The following is a 15057-nucleotide window of genomic DNA, read 5'->3' on the forward strand; positions in this document are numbered from 1 at the left end:
CTTGACTAGACGGACCTTTGTTGGCAAAGTAATGTCTCTGCTTTTCAATATGCTATCTAGGTTGGTTATAACTTTTCTCCCAGGGAGTAAGCGTCTTTTAATTTCATGGCTGCAGTCACCATCTGCAGTGATTTTGGAGCCCGTTTCCACTATTTCCCCATCTATTCCCCATGAATTGATGGGACCAGATGCCATGATCTTCGTTTTCTGAATGTTGAGCTTTAAGCCAACTTTTTCACTCTCCTCTTTCACTTTCATCAAGAGGCTTTTTAGTTCCTCTTCACTTTCTGCCATAAGGGTAGTGTCATCTGCATATCTGAGGTTATTGATATTTCTCCCAGCAATCTTTGATTCCAGCTTGTGCTTCTTCCAGCCCACCGTTTCTCATGATGTACTCCGTATAGAAGTTAAATAAGCAGGGTGACAATATACAGCCTTGACGTACTCCTTTTCCTATTTGGAACCAGTCTGTTGTTCCATGTCCAGTTCTAACTGTTGCTTCCTGACCTGCATATAGGTTTCTCAAGAGGCAGGTCAGGTGGTCTGGTATTCCCATCTCTTTCAGAATTTTCCACAGTTTATTGTGATCCACACAGTCAAAGGCTTTGGCATAGTCAATAAAGCAAAAATAGATGTTTTTCTGGAACTCTCTTGCTTTTTCCATGGTTCGGCGGATGTTGGCAATTTGATCTCTGGTTCCTCTGCCTTTTCTAAAACCAGCTTGAACATCTGGAAGTTCACAGTTCACATATTGCTGAAGCCTGGCTTGGAGAATTTTGAGCATTACTGCACTAGCGTGTGAGATGAGTGCAATTGTGTGGTAGTTTGAGCATTCTGTGGCATTGCCTTTGGGATTGGAATGAAAACTGACCCTTTCCAGTCCTGTGGCCACTGCTGAGGTTTCCAAATTTGCTGGCATATTGAGTGCAGCACTTTCACAGCATCGTCTTTCAGGATTTGAAGTAGCTCAACTGGAATTCCATCACCTCCACTAACTTTGTTCGTAGTGATGCTTTCTAAGGCCCACTTGACTTCACATTCCAGGATGTCTGGCTCTAGGTGAGTGATCACACCATCATTATTATCTTGGTTGTGAAGCTCTTTTTTGTATAGTTCTTCTGTATATTCTTGCCACCTCCTCTTAATATTTTCTGCTTCTGTTAGGTCCATACCATTTCTGTCCTTTATTGTGCCTATCTTTGCATGAAATGTTCCCTGGTATCTCTAATTTTCTTGAAGAGATCTCTAGTCTTTCCCATTCTGTTGTTTCCCTCTATTTCTCTGCATTGATCACTGAGGAAGGCTTTCTCTCTTCTTGCTATTCTTTGGAACTCTGCATTCAGATGCTTGTATCTTTCCTTGTCTCCTTTGCTTGTCACTTCTTTTCACAGCTATTTGTAAGGCCTCTTCAGACAGCCATTTTGCTTTTTTGCATTTCTTTTCCATGGGGATGGTCTTGATCCCTGTCTCCTGTACAATGTCATGAACCTCATTCCATAGTTCATTAGGCACTCTATCAGATCTAGTCCCTTAAGCCTATTTCTTACTTCCACTGTATAATCATAAGGGATTTGATTTAGGTCGTACCTGAATGGTCTAGTGGTTTTCCCTACTTTCTTCAGTTTAAGCCCACGATGGGTGGGTCATGGTGGAGAGGTCTGACAGAATGTGGTCCACTGGAGAAGGGAATGGCAAACCACTTCAGTATTCTTGCCTTGAGAACCCCATGAACAGTATGAACAGTGATCTTGTTTACCCCTTTTTAAGTTCCTCTGGACAGGAGCTCCTTTTCAGGAAGGTACCTGGCAGGTCCCATCTGCCATCCAATTGGCCAGACACCTTGGCTGGCTCTGTGTTCAAGGCCCTCATTTTAAAAAAACAGGCCTCATACCCTGGGGCCTCATAAATCCCGTGAGAAGCCAAAGGGGCCACTATAACAGCTCTAGGAAACAGGTCTCATCCACTCCACCCCTTCCAACCTAAGCCATAAATGAAGTCTGAAATTGAACTACAAGAAAGCCTTGGAGAGAAGCATGTGGAAAGCTGGTCGACTCTATAAAGGAATATACCCAGTGAGCAACAGGCCAGCCTGTGGCACACCGGAGGACAGCTGCGCTGCTCTGGGCACTTCTGTCTGTACTGGAAGTGGAGGTGTCTCAAGCATGTTCAAACTCCTTGTAGGTCATATATAGCCGTGTGTGCGGTCCTCACTTACCTGTGCTCTGCTTCCAAAGAGTGCGAGAGGGCCTCCCCATCCTCCTCTACAGGGAGCGCGAGACCATTCTGGTGGCAGCCTTCCTCCCCATTTTCCTTTGGTTCAGGTGTGCTGTTGTCCTCCGACTGGAGGACAGGACGGACATGTTTAGTTTAATCATCTACTGGGGCAAGATAAGCAATCTAAGAGATTAAGGAGATGCTTTCTACCTTGGCCCACAGGTTTTCCCCACTTAAAAATGAGAACTTGCTCATCTTGCTAAGATTCCAAAGGATACCAACTGGCTACCATCTTACCTTCAGTAAGATGGCAGTTACCTTCAGTAACTGTGGCAGAAGTTACTAGCTGCCTATGCAGTATCGATTTTCTATTCTTCTTACCAATATGGACTGAAGAACCAACGTGCTAAGCTTTTAAAAAGTTCCCTTTCCTAAATTTCACAACTAGGAGTGGCTATTGGACAGCTGTCCACTTAAAATGTGAGTGGAAACTGCAGGGGTGGCTTTTAAGAAAGCATTTTAAAAAGGGCATCCCTCTTCCGATTTTTGGCTCTGTCCTTTCCCTAACTATAAAGTGGATGGGAACACAAGTACCCTAGTCCAAAGTGACCAAAAGTTACAAGTTTCCTGATACTATAGATGCTACTACCTCTTGGACTAGGAACCTGTTGCAAGATACAAAGACAAATACCCTCTTGCTTTATGGTTCTGTTTGTCAGATTTTCTTCCATTACGGTTAAATATAACCCTTAAAAAAAAAAAAAAGCTTGTATAGTTTACCAACTTCTTACAGCAAGACCAATTCAAGACTCAAGCACCAAGTCCCAAGGCCACTATCATTGAAATGAGCCCTAATCTGAAATATGCTGAACAAAGAACTGAGCTCACTTTTATCACAAGCTGTTACTCCATAAACAAATCTCTGTACTTTTTTTTTTAATGTGCTGTATCTTTCTGTCTAAAAACAAAAAGTACATATATAATGCAGAAAAACACTTATGTTGCCCCAGAAGAACCCCCAGCCTTACATCTTCCAACTTCTCACACTCTCTGCTCTCTGAGAAGTCTCCATTCCGGTCATCCTTCAGAGTCTTTAGGAACTCGCTCTTCCTGTCAGTAGTTCGGCGGGTCAACTTGGTCAGACGAGAGGAGCTGATCTCAATCGGAGGAGTGGTGCTGGCGGGACTCTGGGCAAACACCACAAATAGGTTGTTCCTGGCAGTAAATGTAAGTACTGGGATTCTCTAGGCCACTTCTTCATGGTACTGCTTTCCTGAATCTGGCAGCCTGTTTATTTCTGTCTTTTACTAAAAATAAACTATCCTTTTCATTTAAACAGAGTTTAGTTCTGCAGTTTTTACAGTTAAAACCAGATGGTTTAAATAGCACCTCTCTGATCTTGCTCCAGAGGCAAGCATAATGCCAGTCTAACACAGGCCAAAGACCCCACCCGGCTACCACCTATCTTTGGATGCTAATGGGAATCACCAGTAAAGAAATGACTGAGCTAAGAATAGCTACAAAGGAAATGAAGTTAGAGCTATACATACCACACCACTTGTCTCAGTTTAAATAAATGGGGAACAGCAACTTCACAAAAAAAGGCTGCTTTCCTTTATCCTCACTCACCTCTTTGGGAGAGCTTAAAACTACACCACCAGCCAGTACTACTGGTTTGGTAACAGAGATTGGACTGGTAAAAGCAGACTCTCGGCTAGAGGAAAGGGGTCCTGATTTGTGTTCCATTCTGTTAGCTTTCCACGCACTGGCCTACACAGGAAGAAAGAACAATCAGTCAGAACAGCACACAGACAGAAGCTCAGCTTGTAAGGTCACAAAGCAAAGAGTGAAAAGTTCTGTGGGAATATTATGTGGAATGTTATGTACGAATATGAAAGCTCACCTGTCTCAACATATTTGGGAGGTATACAACCTTGAAGGGAAAAGGTAGATAGGAATCAGAAAAGCCATGGGATATTAACAGGTATAGAGAGCTCTAGTCCAATAATCCTGGGAGATGCTAGGCTGAATATAGTTCCACAGCAGGTTTCTTTTACTGTGCTATTTCACAACGCATCTTCATATATGTGAATTGAGAGGCAGATATAATCTACAGCATTTTCTAAACTCATCTGACCCCCCAATTTTGTTAATGATGTGTTGTATGTTAGCCTTTGATGCAACCCTGACAAATCCCTACCCTCACAAAGCACATCAGAAAAAATGTTGTTTTCTAGGAACTCTGATGGCAGGAGGCTAGTTACAGGACAGAGTGGGCAATATAAATGGCTAGATGATCCTGGTTTAGTCCAGAAGCTCTTCGTTTGCTCCGCCTTGTGGGCCCTGGCCCCAACTCAAATGGCAACATAGTGTAGCTAGAATACTCCTTCTCCCGAGTAAAACAGCCCATCTGAGGCACATCACTGAAGTGAGGCTGAATAAAGTAAAAAAGCCTGTTTTTCCAAAATGAAACAATTAGAACCAAAAGACCTCTAGGACAAAAGATGGGTCTGAGTGAAAAGAGTTTCATTCTTGTTATTAAAGAAGATACTGTAGGCTTTAGGAAACTTAACAGAGTTATCTACCATATACCAGATACTTGTAGTTTATTTAATCCTTAACCCAATCAGATATAATTATTATGTTGAATTTTTACTGAGAATTATACTGACATTTGTGTCAGTTGCTCAGTCATGTCCGACTCTGAGACCCCATGGGCTGTATCCTACCAGACTCCTCTATCCATGGGATTCTCCAGGCAAGAATACTGGAGTGGGCTGCCAATCCCTTATCCAGGGATCTTCCTGACCCAGGGATTGAACCTGTGTCTCCTGCGTTGAGGACGGAATCCCTGGAGCCACAAGGGAAGCCTATACTGACATTAAGGAAGTTACATAATTTGTCCAAGGTTACTCAACTGGTATGTAATACTGTTTTCCAGAGTGCCTCCAAAAACAACATGCAAGCCAATAAAAGAAAGAGGCAATGACCCAACTAGAATGGAGATTATTTTTTCTTTCACTGAAGAAAATCTAAAGATGGCTGCTTATTCAGGCCAAATATCAAAGACATAGTTTCCCAGAGTTGTACAGGGTCACCAGATACCTTGTCTCTGTTAATATTGTACATATCCACACTTCAATCAGTAAAATAAAGGAAGGGAAAAAAAAAAACATTAAAATGAACCACATATCAACCATTTTCTTTTTAAAGTATCTTCTCCTTCCCTCCAAACCAATCTCAACTCTCCACCTCAAACGATCATGCCTTTTCCTACTTGACGGAAGTCAGAAGTCACTAGACCCAAACTCTGCCCAATTCCCTTCTTTGCATCTCAAGTTCCTTTAATGGCTCCACGCTCCCTTTCTATCATTCTACATGTTTGTTCTCATTCCTTTGTGAATTTATCAATTATTTCTCCTTTGTATCTTTAATTTCTTTTCTATTAAGTTGAAGCTAGGGGAAAAAAAGATCTATTTTCCTTTTTACTACTATCCTTTTATTGCCAAACTTCTTTGCACAGGTCAGTATCTGCTTTCACTTGCTCATTATTACTATTTAATTCCCTGTAACACATACTTCTATCCCCATTTTAATAAAACAGCTCTGTCAATGACTAAGCAAAAATTTTGTCTTCATATTACATTCAAAAGTCAGCTTTAAAAAGTCTACTTTTGTAGAAAATGAGAGATTGCACTTTACCTATCTTTTCTGAACTCTTTTCCATTTTTTGGGCTTCCCTGGTGGCTCAGATGGTAAAGAGTCTCCCTGCAGTGCTAGAGACCCAGGTTTGATCCCTGGGTCGGAAGATCCCCTGGAGAAGGAAATGGTTACCCACTCCAGTATTTCCTTTCTCAATTCCCTCATCCTTCATTCTTTTCTCACCTCATAATTCCTTTCCGTCTTTTCAGTGGGTGTAGGCATACTCAGTACTCGCCAACTGGGAATCTGTTCCCAGGTGAACTTAATTAGAAAAACTAGTTATTTGTTAATTGTCTAATCATTTAAGTTGTTAAAATCATGTAGCTGATAATATGACCCCTAAACTCTCACCTGAGTTTTTATAAAGACCTCCATCACTTGGCTTTAGTCTTCAAGTGCCACCATTTCCTGACTACCTGCCATCCATACTTAACCACTTATCTTTTCCCAAACATGGCATGTTTTCCCCCTCCCCCTTTTTTGGGTAACACAGTTCCTCTGCCTTCAATGCCTCACCTACTTGCTCCCTAACAAACTCTTACTGTTTTAAAACTACAGTTTGTTGCCTACTTAGGACCTGCCAATACTATATTCCAAGTACTTAGAATGGCATGAAGTCTGACTCCAAAACCAGAATTCTCATCTTCCTCTTTTTTATCCTTTATCAAGATGGAAAGTATTCTGGGGCAGTGTAAACAGCCCTAGCTGAAGTCAGACAAATCTCATTGAAGAATCCTGACTCCGTAATTTTTTTTAGGATTTGAAATAGCTCAACTGGAATTCCATCACCTCCACTAGCTTTGTTCGTAGCGATGCTTCCTAAGGCCCACTTGACTTAGCATTCCAGGATATCTGGCTCTAGGTGAGTGATCACACCATTGTTATCTGGGTCATGAACATCTTTTTTGTATAGTTCTTCTGTGTATTCTTGCCACCTCTTCTTAATATCTTCTGCTTCTGTTAGGTCCATACTATTTCTGCCCTTTATCATGCCCATCTTTGCATGAAGTATCTCTAATTTTCTTGAAGAGATCCCTACTCTTTGCTATTCTACTGTTTTCCTCTATTTCTTTGCACTGATCACCGATGGAAGGCTTTCTTATCTTTCCTTGCTATTCTTTGGAACTCTGCATTCAACCTCACATTTCTGCATCCTAGGATTAAAGTAAATATTTTATGCAAAAGGCCTAGTGAATGTCCTGGAACATAGTAAGATGTCAACAAATGGTAGTTCTTCCTTTGTCACTTCAAAACCCAATTCAAATATGACCTCATCTGTAAAGACTCATGAGGACCCTCTCTAAGAAGGCAGTACAATTATTTTTCGTATCTGTCTCTTCACTTTATCTCAAAATAAACCTTTTGAGATTGTTTCTGTGCCTCTAGTGACATACAGCTTTTAAATACACAGATACTTAGTGTTTAATCACTGTTAAACACATAGAGAAAATGAATGAATGGATACATCCACATCTGCCTATTAGTCATCTTCTCTCCCCCTAGTATCCTATACATTCAAAAGTCCCAGAACCACTCACACCAACTTTTTCCTGAAAACTCTGCGTTCTTTCTTCTCTACCTTCAGTGAAATGGTTCCACAGTTACCCGTTTCCGGGGGAAGAATGCTCAGTGTCCTCTTTTCGTCCTCTTATTTGCTTCCCACTGTGTGCCATCACCACACCTCTTCTCTGTTCACTTGCATCACATCCCTGTTCAGACTTTGCTACCTTTTGCAAAGGCAGTTAAACCGGACTTCACACTGGTTTTCCTATCTTTATCTTTTCTGAACTCAGTTCTCCACAACAGGGCTAAACTGATCTTAAGCTCTGTGTTATGACTATTCTCCTTGTCACGTCTTCACCCACAGAAGATATGAGACCCCTGAGGCTATGACTCTGTCTCATTTATTTTCTTATTCTTCTTCTACATTTTAACATAATGTTTGCAGATATTCCCAATGAAGTTACACTTATGAAAACTTTTTAATCTCTCAAAAACCCTTGAAAGACAAGCACTACCATCTTCATTTTATATGATGAAGTTGAGGTTCAGAACATTAGAAACTTGTTCAAGGTTGTATTATAAAGAAGGAGTTAAGTGTCATCTGCCTACTCGAAAGTCTTGCTGTTAATTTTCATGCTGGGTTCTTTCTTTATAGGAGTTGCTCTCTTGACTGAATTCACATTCTTTCCCTTCTGTATCAAAGGAAATAATATTCTAAACCCCTTTTAAAAATAACACCACTTGTCAATCAGTGTATTCTTCTTGGGTCATGTTCCTTTAATGACTTTTCAAGTAAATTTAAAGTTGTCCCCACAGGCTTCTTCCTACAGATTTTCTTCATCCTTTCACTTAACTTTTCTAGCACCTATATTGTTTCATTTTACTATCAAGTTTCAAACGTGCCACTACCTTCATTTCCACCCACAAAACTATAGAATCCTCTGAAATCTTGTTTTTCAGCCTTACACTACTCTCCTAAAACCTCAACTCAGAGTCACCAAAAACTTTCTAACTGCTAAGGTCCAAACCCCCTCTTTTCAGTTATTGCCCTTGTCACCAGCAACTGACAAATGCTGACAACCTTGGCTGCTATCTTAAACTCACCCGTGCAGATTTGTGATAGCATACCATTTTTTCTATCTCTGAGTACAATTTCTTAATCCTATTAACTATGTTGTTATTTTCCTAATATTTATTAAATAATAAGTATTTTCCCAAGTCTTATTTTCCTATTCTTTACTCTTCTTCTATCCTCTTTCCCTTGGTGATCTCTACCCTGAAAAGCTTCATTATCACTAGGATAACGACCATCAGTTCTGATATTTTTCCAGTACTACCAGGCAATTAGAATGGTTCATTCATTATCCCTCAAATGTGGCCACTGTTTTCTATTTTCAAAATATTTTAACCACCTCTTCTAATTTGTAGTACTTTCCAGACTTTTTCCTGACTATCTAAATCTTGACTATCGTCTAAAAATTCATTCAAATTACATTTTTTCAGTAAAATTTCCCTTGATGGTTGTAGTCTAAGGTGATCGTGCTCCTCTGAATAATGTAAAGAGTGTTTTAATTTAGTTGTTCCAAATCTGTTTAAGATTTGTTTCTAGGATTTGTTATTTTATTTCATATACAATCATGTGACCTTATACTGTTTTATCTTATCATCCCAATTAAACTTTCAGCTCATGGGGCTCAGGACCGATGATATACTTCTTTGTGTTGGTCTTAAGCACAGGACAAGTGTTTTGAGTCTCAGTCATGTCCAACTTTGTGACGCCCCATGGGCTGTATCCCACCAGGCTCCTCTGTCCATGTAATTTCCCAGGCAAGAATATTGGAGGGGATTGCCATTTCCTTCTCCAGGGGATCTTCCAGACCCAGGGATTGAACCCACGTCTCCTACACTGGCAGACAGATTCTTTACCACTGAGCCACCAGGGAAGCCTCAACAAGTGTTGGTGCATAGAGAAAAGTGAATTAATGCTCATTAGTATTTTTAATAACACAGTAAACTCTGTTTCCTTACAGTGGCTAGAATTTATTCAAGCAATTTTATGTGCTTTTGTGAGAGTGCTAGGGATACAAACATGAAAAAGACCTGAAGCCCTTAAGGAGATTACACCAAGTGAAGAAATGGTGCAATAAATGTCATGATTAGAGACAGAATGCTATTCAATCAGCTACAAGGCTTAATTAGATCTTTAGACATATGTGACAGAAAAGGATTCACAGAGAGGATGACATAAACATGAAGGAAAATCTCCTAGGTAAGAGAAAGAAAGGGCAGTAAAATATAAAAGACAGACTGGGCTTAGACTACATAGAATTATACATGCCAGTGCTAAGGAGTCTGGACACTGTATTATAACATCAGTGGTTGCTAAGCTATGACCCATGGGCCAAAACTGGCTTGAGGCCTATTTTTATATGACCCATAAGCTAATAATGTTTGTTTGTTTGTTTGTTTTCATTTTTAAAGGGTTGGGAAAAAAAAGAAAAAGAGTATGTCACCCAAAGTTCATATGTCATTGTGTGACCAACAAAGCCTAAAGTATGAATTATCTGGCCCTTTACAAATAAAGTTTAGCCTGCCAGGCTTCGTCTGTCCATGGAATTCCCCAGCCAAAAATACTAGAGTGGGTTGCTATTTTCTTCTCGAGGGTATCTTCCCGACCAAGGGATCAAACCTGGGTCTTCTGCATAGCAGGCAGATTCTCTGAATGTCTGCCATCAGGAGATCCCTAAGTTATCCAACCTCTGCTATACTGATGGTATGGGATCACTAAAGGGACTTAATGGGAAAGGATGTGATATATTCAGACTGCTTTAGGATAACCATTCTGACAGTTCAGTGGAAGATAAATACAGAGAGATGAGGCAATAGAAGGGTACACTGAAATAGTAAATGTGAGATGACAAAGACGTAGGATATCATAGAGGAAAAAATTGACAGAGACTGTAACTGCTTGATACAGGGGAATGAGTGAGGAGGAGGAATGAAGCAGCAGCCATGGTGTTCAGCCCACTGAACATCTATTTATCAAACAGATAAATGTTGACATTATTAATGAAAACAGCAAATCAAGAGAAGCAGGTTTATAAGATGAAGCTAGAGTATGAGAGGCCTACTAAACATGTAGTTGACAGCAGTAGAGAGTTTGGAGACAGAGTAAAATACTAAACATATAAGCTAATGGTACCAAATGAATACCTGGTGAGTGACTCAACAGGAAAAAACAAATTTACTCAATTCTTATTTATTCATCCCACTTTTGCTGTATAAGGTTCTGAAACTGATTCCAAATCATACCTTGGATGGAGGTGGTACAGGCTTAGGAACCAGGTTCTTATAGACACTTGGAACCATGGTTGACGATTTGTTTCCATTTGCATGGTGAGATCCTGGTGAGGTGAATGCAGCAGAGAAGGCAGCAGCAGGATCTTCTTTGGAAACTTTTTTGATGACTAGCATTTTGGAGGGTTGCTTGGCACTAGGTGGGTTTTCTGTGAAACATAACAGTGGACAGCAAAAGAATGTCAAACCTTTTGGTTAACACACAGCATAGTTCAAATGAAGGCCTCACTTTCAGTGAAGAGCTAAGAGTTGTGACTAAGTGACAAACATTTCCTGGTGTGCACTTCATAGATATTCTCAAAAGCGACACTACTCAGGAACCATAAGAAAAAAGGCAGTATGTCAAATACTTGATTCTAAATTCATACTCAACCAACAAGCCCGAAGATGTTAGCAATCTTTCAGGCGTATAACAGGTCTCACGTGTGGTGTGATCACTCAGGCATATACCAAACAAGAATATATCCAAGAGTAGTTAACTCCTGTCAGTATGAGAATAGAGAGAATAGAGAAAACCAGAAAAAGGAGTCTGCTATGGGACCTTCTGATGAGGCGAACTGGAGCAAAGCTATTCATTAACAAAAGGGAAGTGGTACAGCAACTGCCCTTAATGCTGCAACTCAAAATCCAAACCCAGTATTTAGATACACTAAAGCCTTCCTAATAAGATGCCTGGCTACTGAATAACATAGGATCCAGGAGAGTACAATTTGTAAAGGCCAAATATCCCAATGCCACAGGATCAGGTTTGGTTTGAAAAACACTGATTTGTCTAATAACTTTTTATAAAGCTAGTTATTCCCAATGTATACATATAAATGTATGGATTTATAGGTTTTCCCCTACCTATACAACAATCATCATTTATAATTGCCAAAAACAAGGATACCACCACCACAGTCAGCAAACAGAACCTGGCTGAACAAAATGTTCTATAGGATGTGGTATTATTTAGCCTATCAAAGAATACTTTAGAATTCATTTGCTTAAAATCTGATTTTAAATTCAGGGTTCTACAAGCTCTCAATTGTCTTTATTCTGACTCCACTACCTTTACATCCCAATGGTATTTTTAGGGCGGAGGTGGGGTGGGGGCAGAGTAACAGTTAATAGGTGTTAGTTACCATGTGCAAATGGATGAGAAGAGAAACCAGAGATAAACAAAAAAAGAGATAAAGAAATTTTTCTCCTCTCCCTGCTAAGATAAATTTAAAGTTTTGCCTTTAAAATGGCAAATCTACCTACCCCACACTCCAGAAGGGGTCCCAATAGGTCTGCATGGCTGATTCTGTTTGCCAGCTTCTGGATTCAAAGAAGGCTAGGAAAAAAGGGTATATTAATGGTTGATACAGAAAGCTAATCATTTCAGCACATTTTGCAAAGTAGCATCATTGAACCTATCAAATAACTATTTATCAGCAGCACTTATTTAACACTATATTCAGAATTAACACAGATATGTTGAAATGCCAATCAACAGGTCTTACATTAATCTCAGGCTCTTATGGCTTTCATTTCCTTTAATATAAGAGGATTAAAAATTAAGGAAAAAAAAACACAACACACTGTGCAAATTCTCATCTTCCTATAGGATATATACGCCAACTAAGGAGAAAGCTGAATGAACAAGTCTATCACTTTTCTCAGATTTAAAGAGCACAATCTGGCCAGTGAAATATCTATAGCATTTTTAATAAGACTGCTTTAGGGCAGAGGCACATCACGTGCTAGGGACTGTGCTGGGAATTTACAAAGGCAATTAAGAAGAATCCTTATCCCCACAAGGGACACAGTCTTCCTAAAAAGATAAACTTGGAGCCAAAAGTACAATAAAAGGTTATAGGTGCTATGATAAACGTTCACATTAGGGAAGGAGTAGTAAGGAAAGAATAGTCAATTCTACTAGAAAGAGAAGTTCTATCAGAACAAGTTTCATTAGAGGAGTCCTTAATGATGAACTCCAAGGCTAGAAAATGGGTGATTCCAGAACAGAATGCTCAATGAACACCAAGACAGGAAAAATATGAAAAAGAATCAAATATTCAGAGATCTGCACACAGTTCAACGTCAGTGCTAGGGAATGAGAGGATCTTTCTTAGGGGAAAGAGATGTCTGGGAAAATAGGAAAGTGCCAGATTGTGAAGCAGTTTTAAGGGAGGCTGAATCTTATTCTTTAGGAATGGGGATCCATCTCTCAGAAAGAGTTAATGTGATCTGATCATTAGTTTACAAGTCTGGTAGCAGCATGAAGGATATATTTCATGGCTTTTAAGTATCTATTAGGAGACCAATTTCATAGTCCAGAAAACTATGAAGGTGACATGAGTAGAGGAAGAGATGACAGGAAGGATCCAGAAGTGTTAAGAGCAACAGACTCAATAATGAACTGTATAGGGAGTTTGAGGATGACACTGATGTCCAAACCTCAACTTTACAATCTGGTACAGAGCAGGAAAATGGCCTTTGAGTACAAATGACCATGAGACATTAAACAAACAAAAGAGACAGATGCTCAGACTTGACTAGAGTCTCTGAATCAAAATCTTCAGGAGTGGGGCCCCAGCAGGTGTGTTATTTTCAACCTGTCAAGAGGAGACAGACTAGCATAAAACAAGCACAGACACAATCTGAACTATTAATTCAGTATACCAATGGACAGATTTGTGACAGAAAAAGGACAGGTAAATACACTCCTCTGAATGGAATAGTATGGGCAGAAGGAATCTACATAGAAAAAGGCTGTATATTCTTATTTGTTTTAAATAGGCCTGTAGTCTTCATATTCCATCTAGGGGTCTTGGAAATATTGACCTATTTAGTTGGTATCTTTGATCTCTTTCTACTAATTTTTTAAAATAGTAAAATGTAACAGACCCGGAAGACTGCATAAACCAAGTGGGCAAAAAGTTCTTGTAGTCACCACTCAATTTAATAGAACATCACCAGCCAAACTAGAAACATTTTATAAGCCTTATTAAATAGAAAACAAAACCAAAAAACACTTCTTCCCTCTCTAAATAGTTTTGTCTCCAAAAAACATCTCTTAATCTCTAAATTACCTGAAAAATCTTATATCTCTGCCTTTCCTATAAATTGGTAGTCAGTTCTAGAGGCTATAGGATCCCCTCGCCCATTTTTATTTTGGCACCTACTTGCTGGTTTTGTTTTCTCCTTAGGAGATACCTAATGTCTGGCTATGCTTCTGTTTCTGTGATGTTGGCAGACAGTGATGCTCATAACCTGAAACTATTAACTCACTACAAGCTGCAATACAATGACCTAATTTTATCATCCTTTCTTTATAAGCTAGTATATACACTTCCACAATTCAGTGGCAGAATTTATATGGGAAAGATAGAATACATGCTTGTTTCTAGGGTGGGGTATCACTGTGAACTCACAGTTTTAATCATATTTAATGTTATTTAAGGGCTTCCCTGGTGGCTCAGTGGTAAAGAATTTGCCTGCCAATGCAGGAGATGTGGGTTTGATCGCTGGGTCTGGAAGATCCCCTGGAGAAGGAAATGGCAACCCACTTTAGTATCCTTGCCTGGGGAATCCCATGGACAGGGAAGCCTAGCAGGCTACATACAGTACATGGGGTTGCAGAAAGAGCTGGATATGACTTAGTGACTAAACAACAATGTAAATCAAACACTTGAAATTATTACCCATAATTGACGCATGAAACATCCCATGTTTGGCCAGTGGGAACCTCTTCAATTTGGCTTCTAAATCCTTTTGATACAAGCCTAGCTGTCTTTACTTCTTTGCTATGTAGTATAACAAAACATTCCAAGCTTATCTTATAAATATCCTGTCCAGAAATGGCATTTCAAGACCACGGTCTGGGCACTAGGGACACTGTTATGGTACTGGTTATTGTGTTCAGTACTTTTTAGTGGACAGAGCCTGGAAATGCACAAACATGTGCATATACACACATTTTGAAAGATGAAATACCTCATGGCTTAGTGATATTTCCAATTCAAATTGAGGGCCTTGGGCTTTTTACTAAACATCTTCTATTTTCTATCTGTATTTCCTTTCTTATACCTCTGATTTTCAAGGATACAAAATATCAACAATATGATTAATAAAATGTTCTTACACAGTTTGTGACCTTTATAAATGAAGATAAGTGTGACAGAGTATAAAATGCTTGGCTCACATTTTCTTTGCTTGAGTATCCAGTTAATTCACTGACTTGGGTTATAAAGCTTTGTTGTCAAAGTGTATCTGATTTTTTTTTCCTACGTCACTTGTTCTTTATGTCTTGAT

General features: G+C 39.5%; 1 protein-coding gene across 3 annotated transcripts in view; it reads right to left on the reverse strand.

The window, feature by feature from the left end:
- Positions 1 to 15057, reverse strand: part of GPBP1L1 (GC-rich promoter binding protein 1 like 1) — a 65915-nt gene that overhangs the window by 3547 nt on the left and 47311 nt on the right. For all 3 annotated transcript variants that reach the window (XM_005678522.2, XM_005678524.3, XM_005678523.3), the window contains exons 6-10: positions 12022 to 12094; positions 10732 to 10925; positions 3844 to 3984; positions 3243 to 3401; positions 2216 to 2340 (exon numbers count right to left, since the gene is read on the reverse strand). In XM_005678522.2, coding sequence (XP_005678579.2) covers positions 2216 to 2340; positions 3243 to 3401; positions 3844 to 3984; positions 10732 to 10925; positions 12022 to 12094 — 692 coding nt within the window. The remainder of the gene's footprint in view (positions 1 to 2215; positions 2341 to 3242; positions 3402 to 3843; positions 3985 to 10731; positions 10926 to 12021; positions 12095 to 15057) is intronic.

The sequence above is a fragment of the Capra hircus genome, chromosome 3, assembly GCF_001704415.2.
Source record: "Capra hircus breed San Clemente chromosome 3, ASM170441v1, whole genome shotgun sequence".
Taxonomy (NCBI): Eukaryota; Metazoa; Chordata; class Mammalia; order Artiodactyla; family Bovidae; genus Capra; species Capra hircus.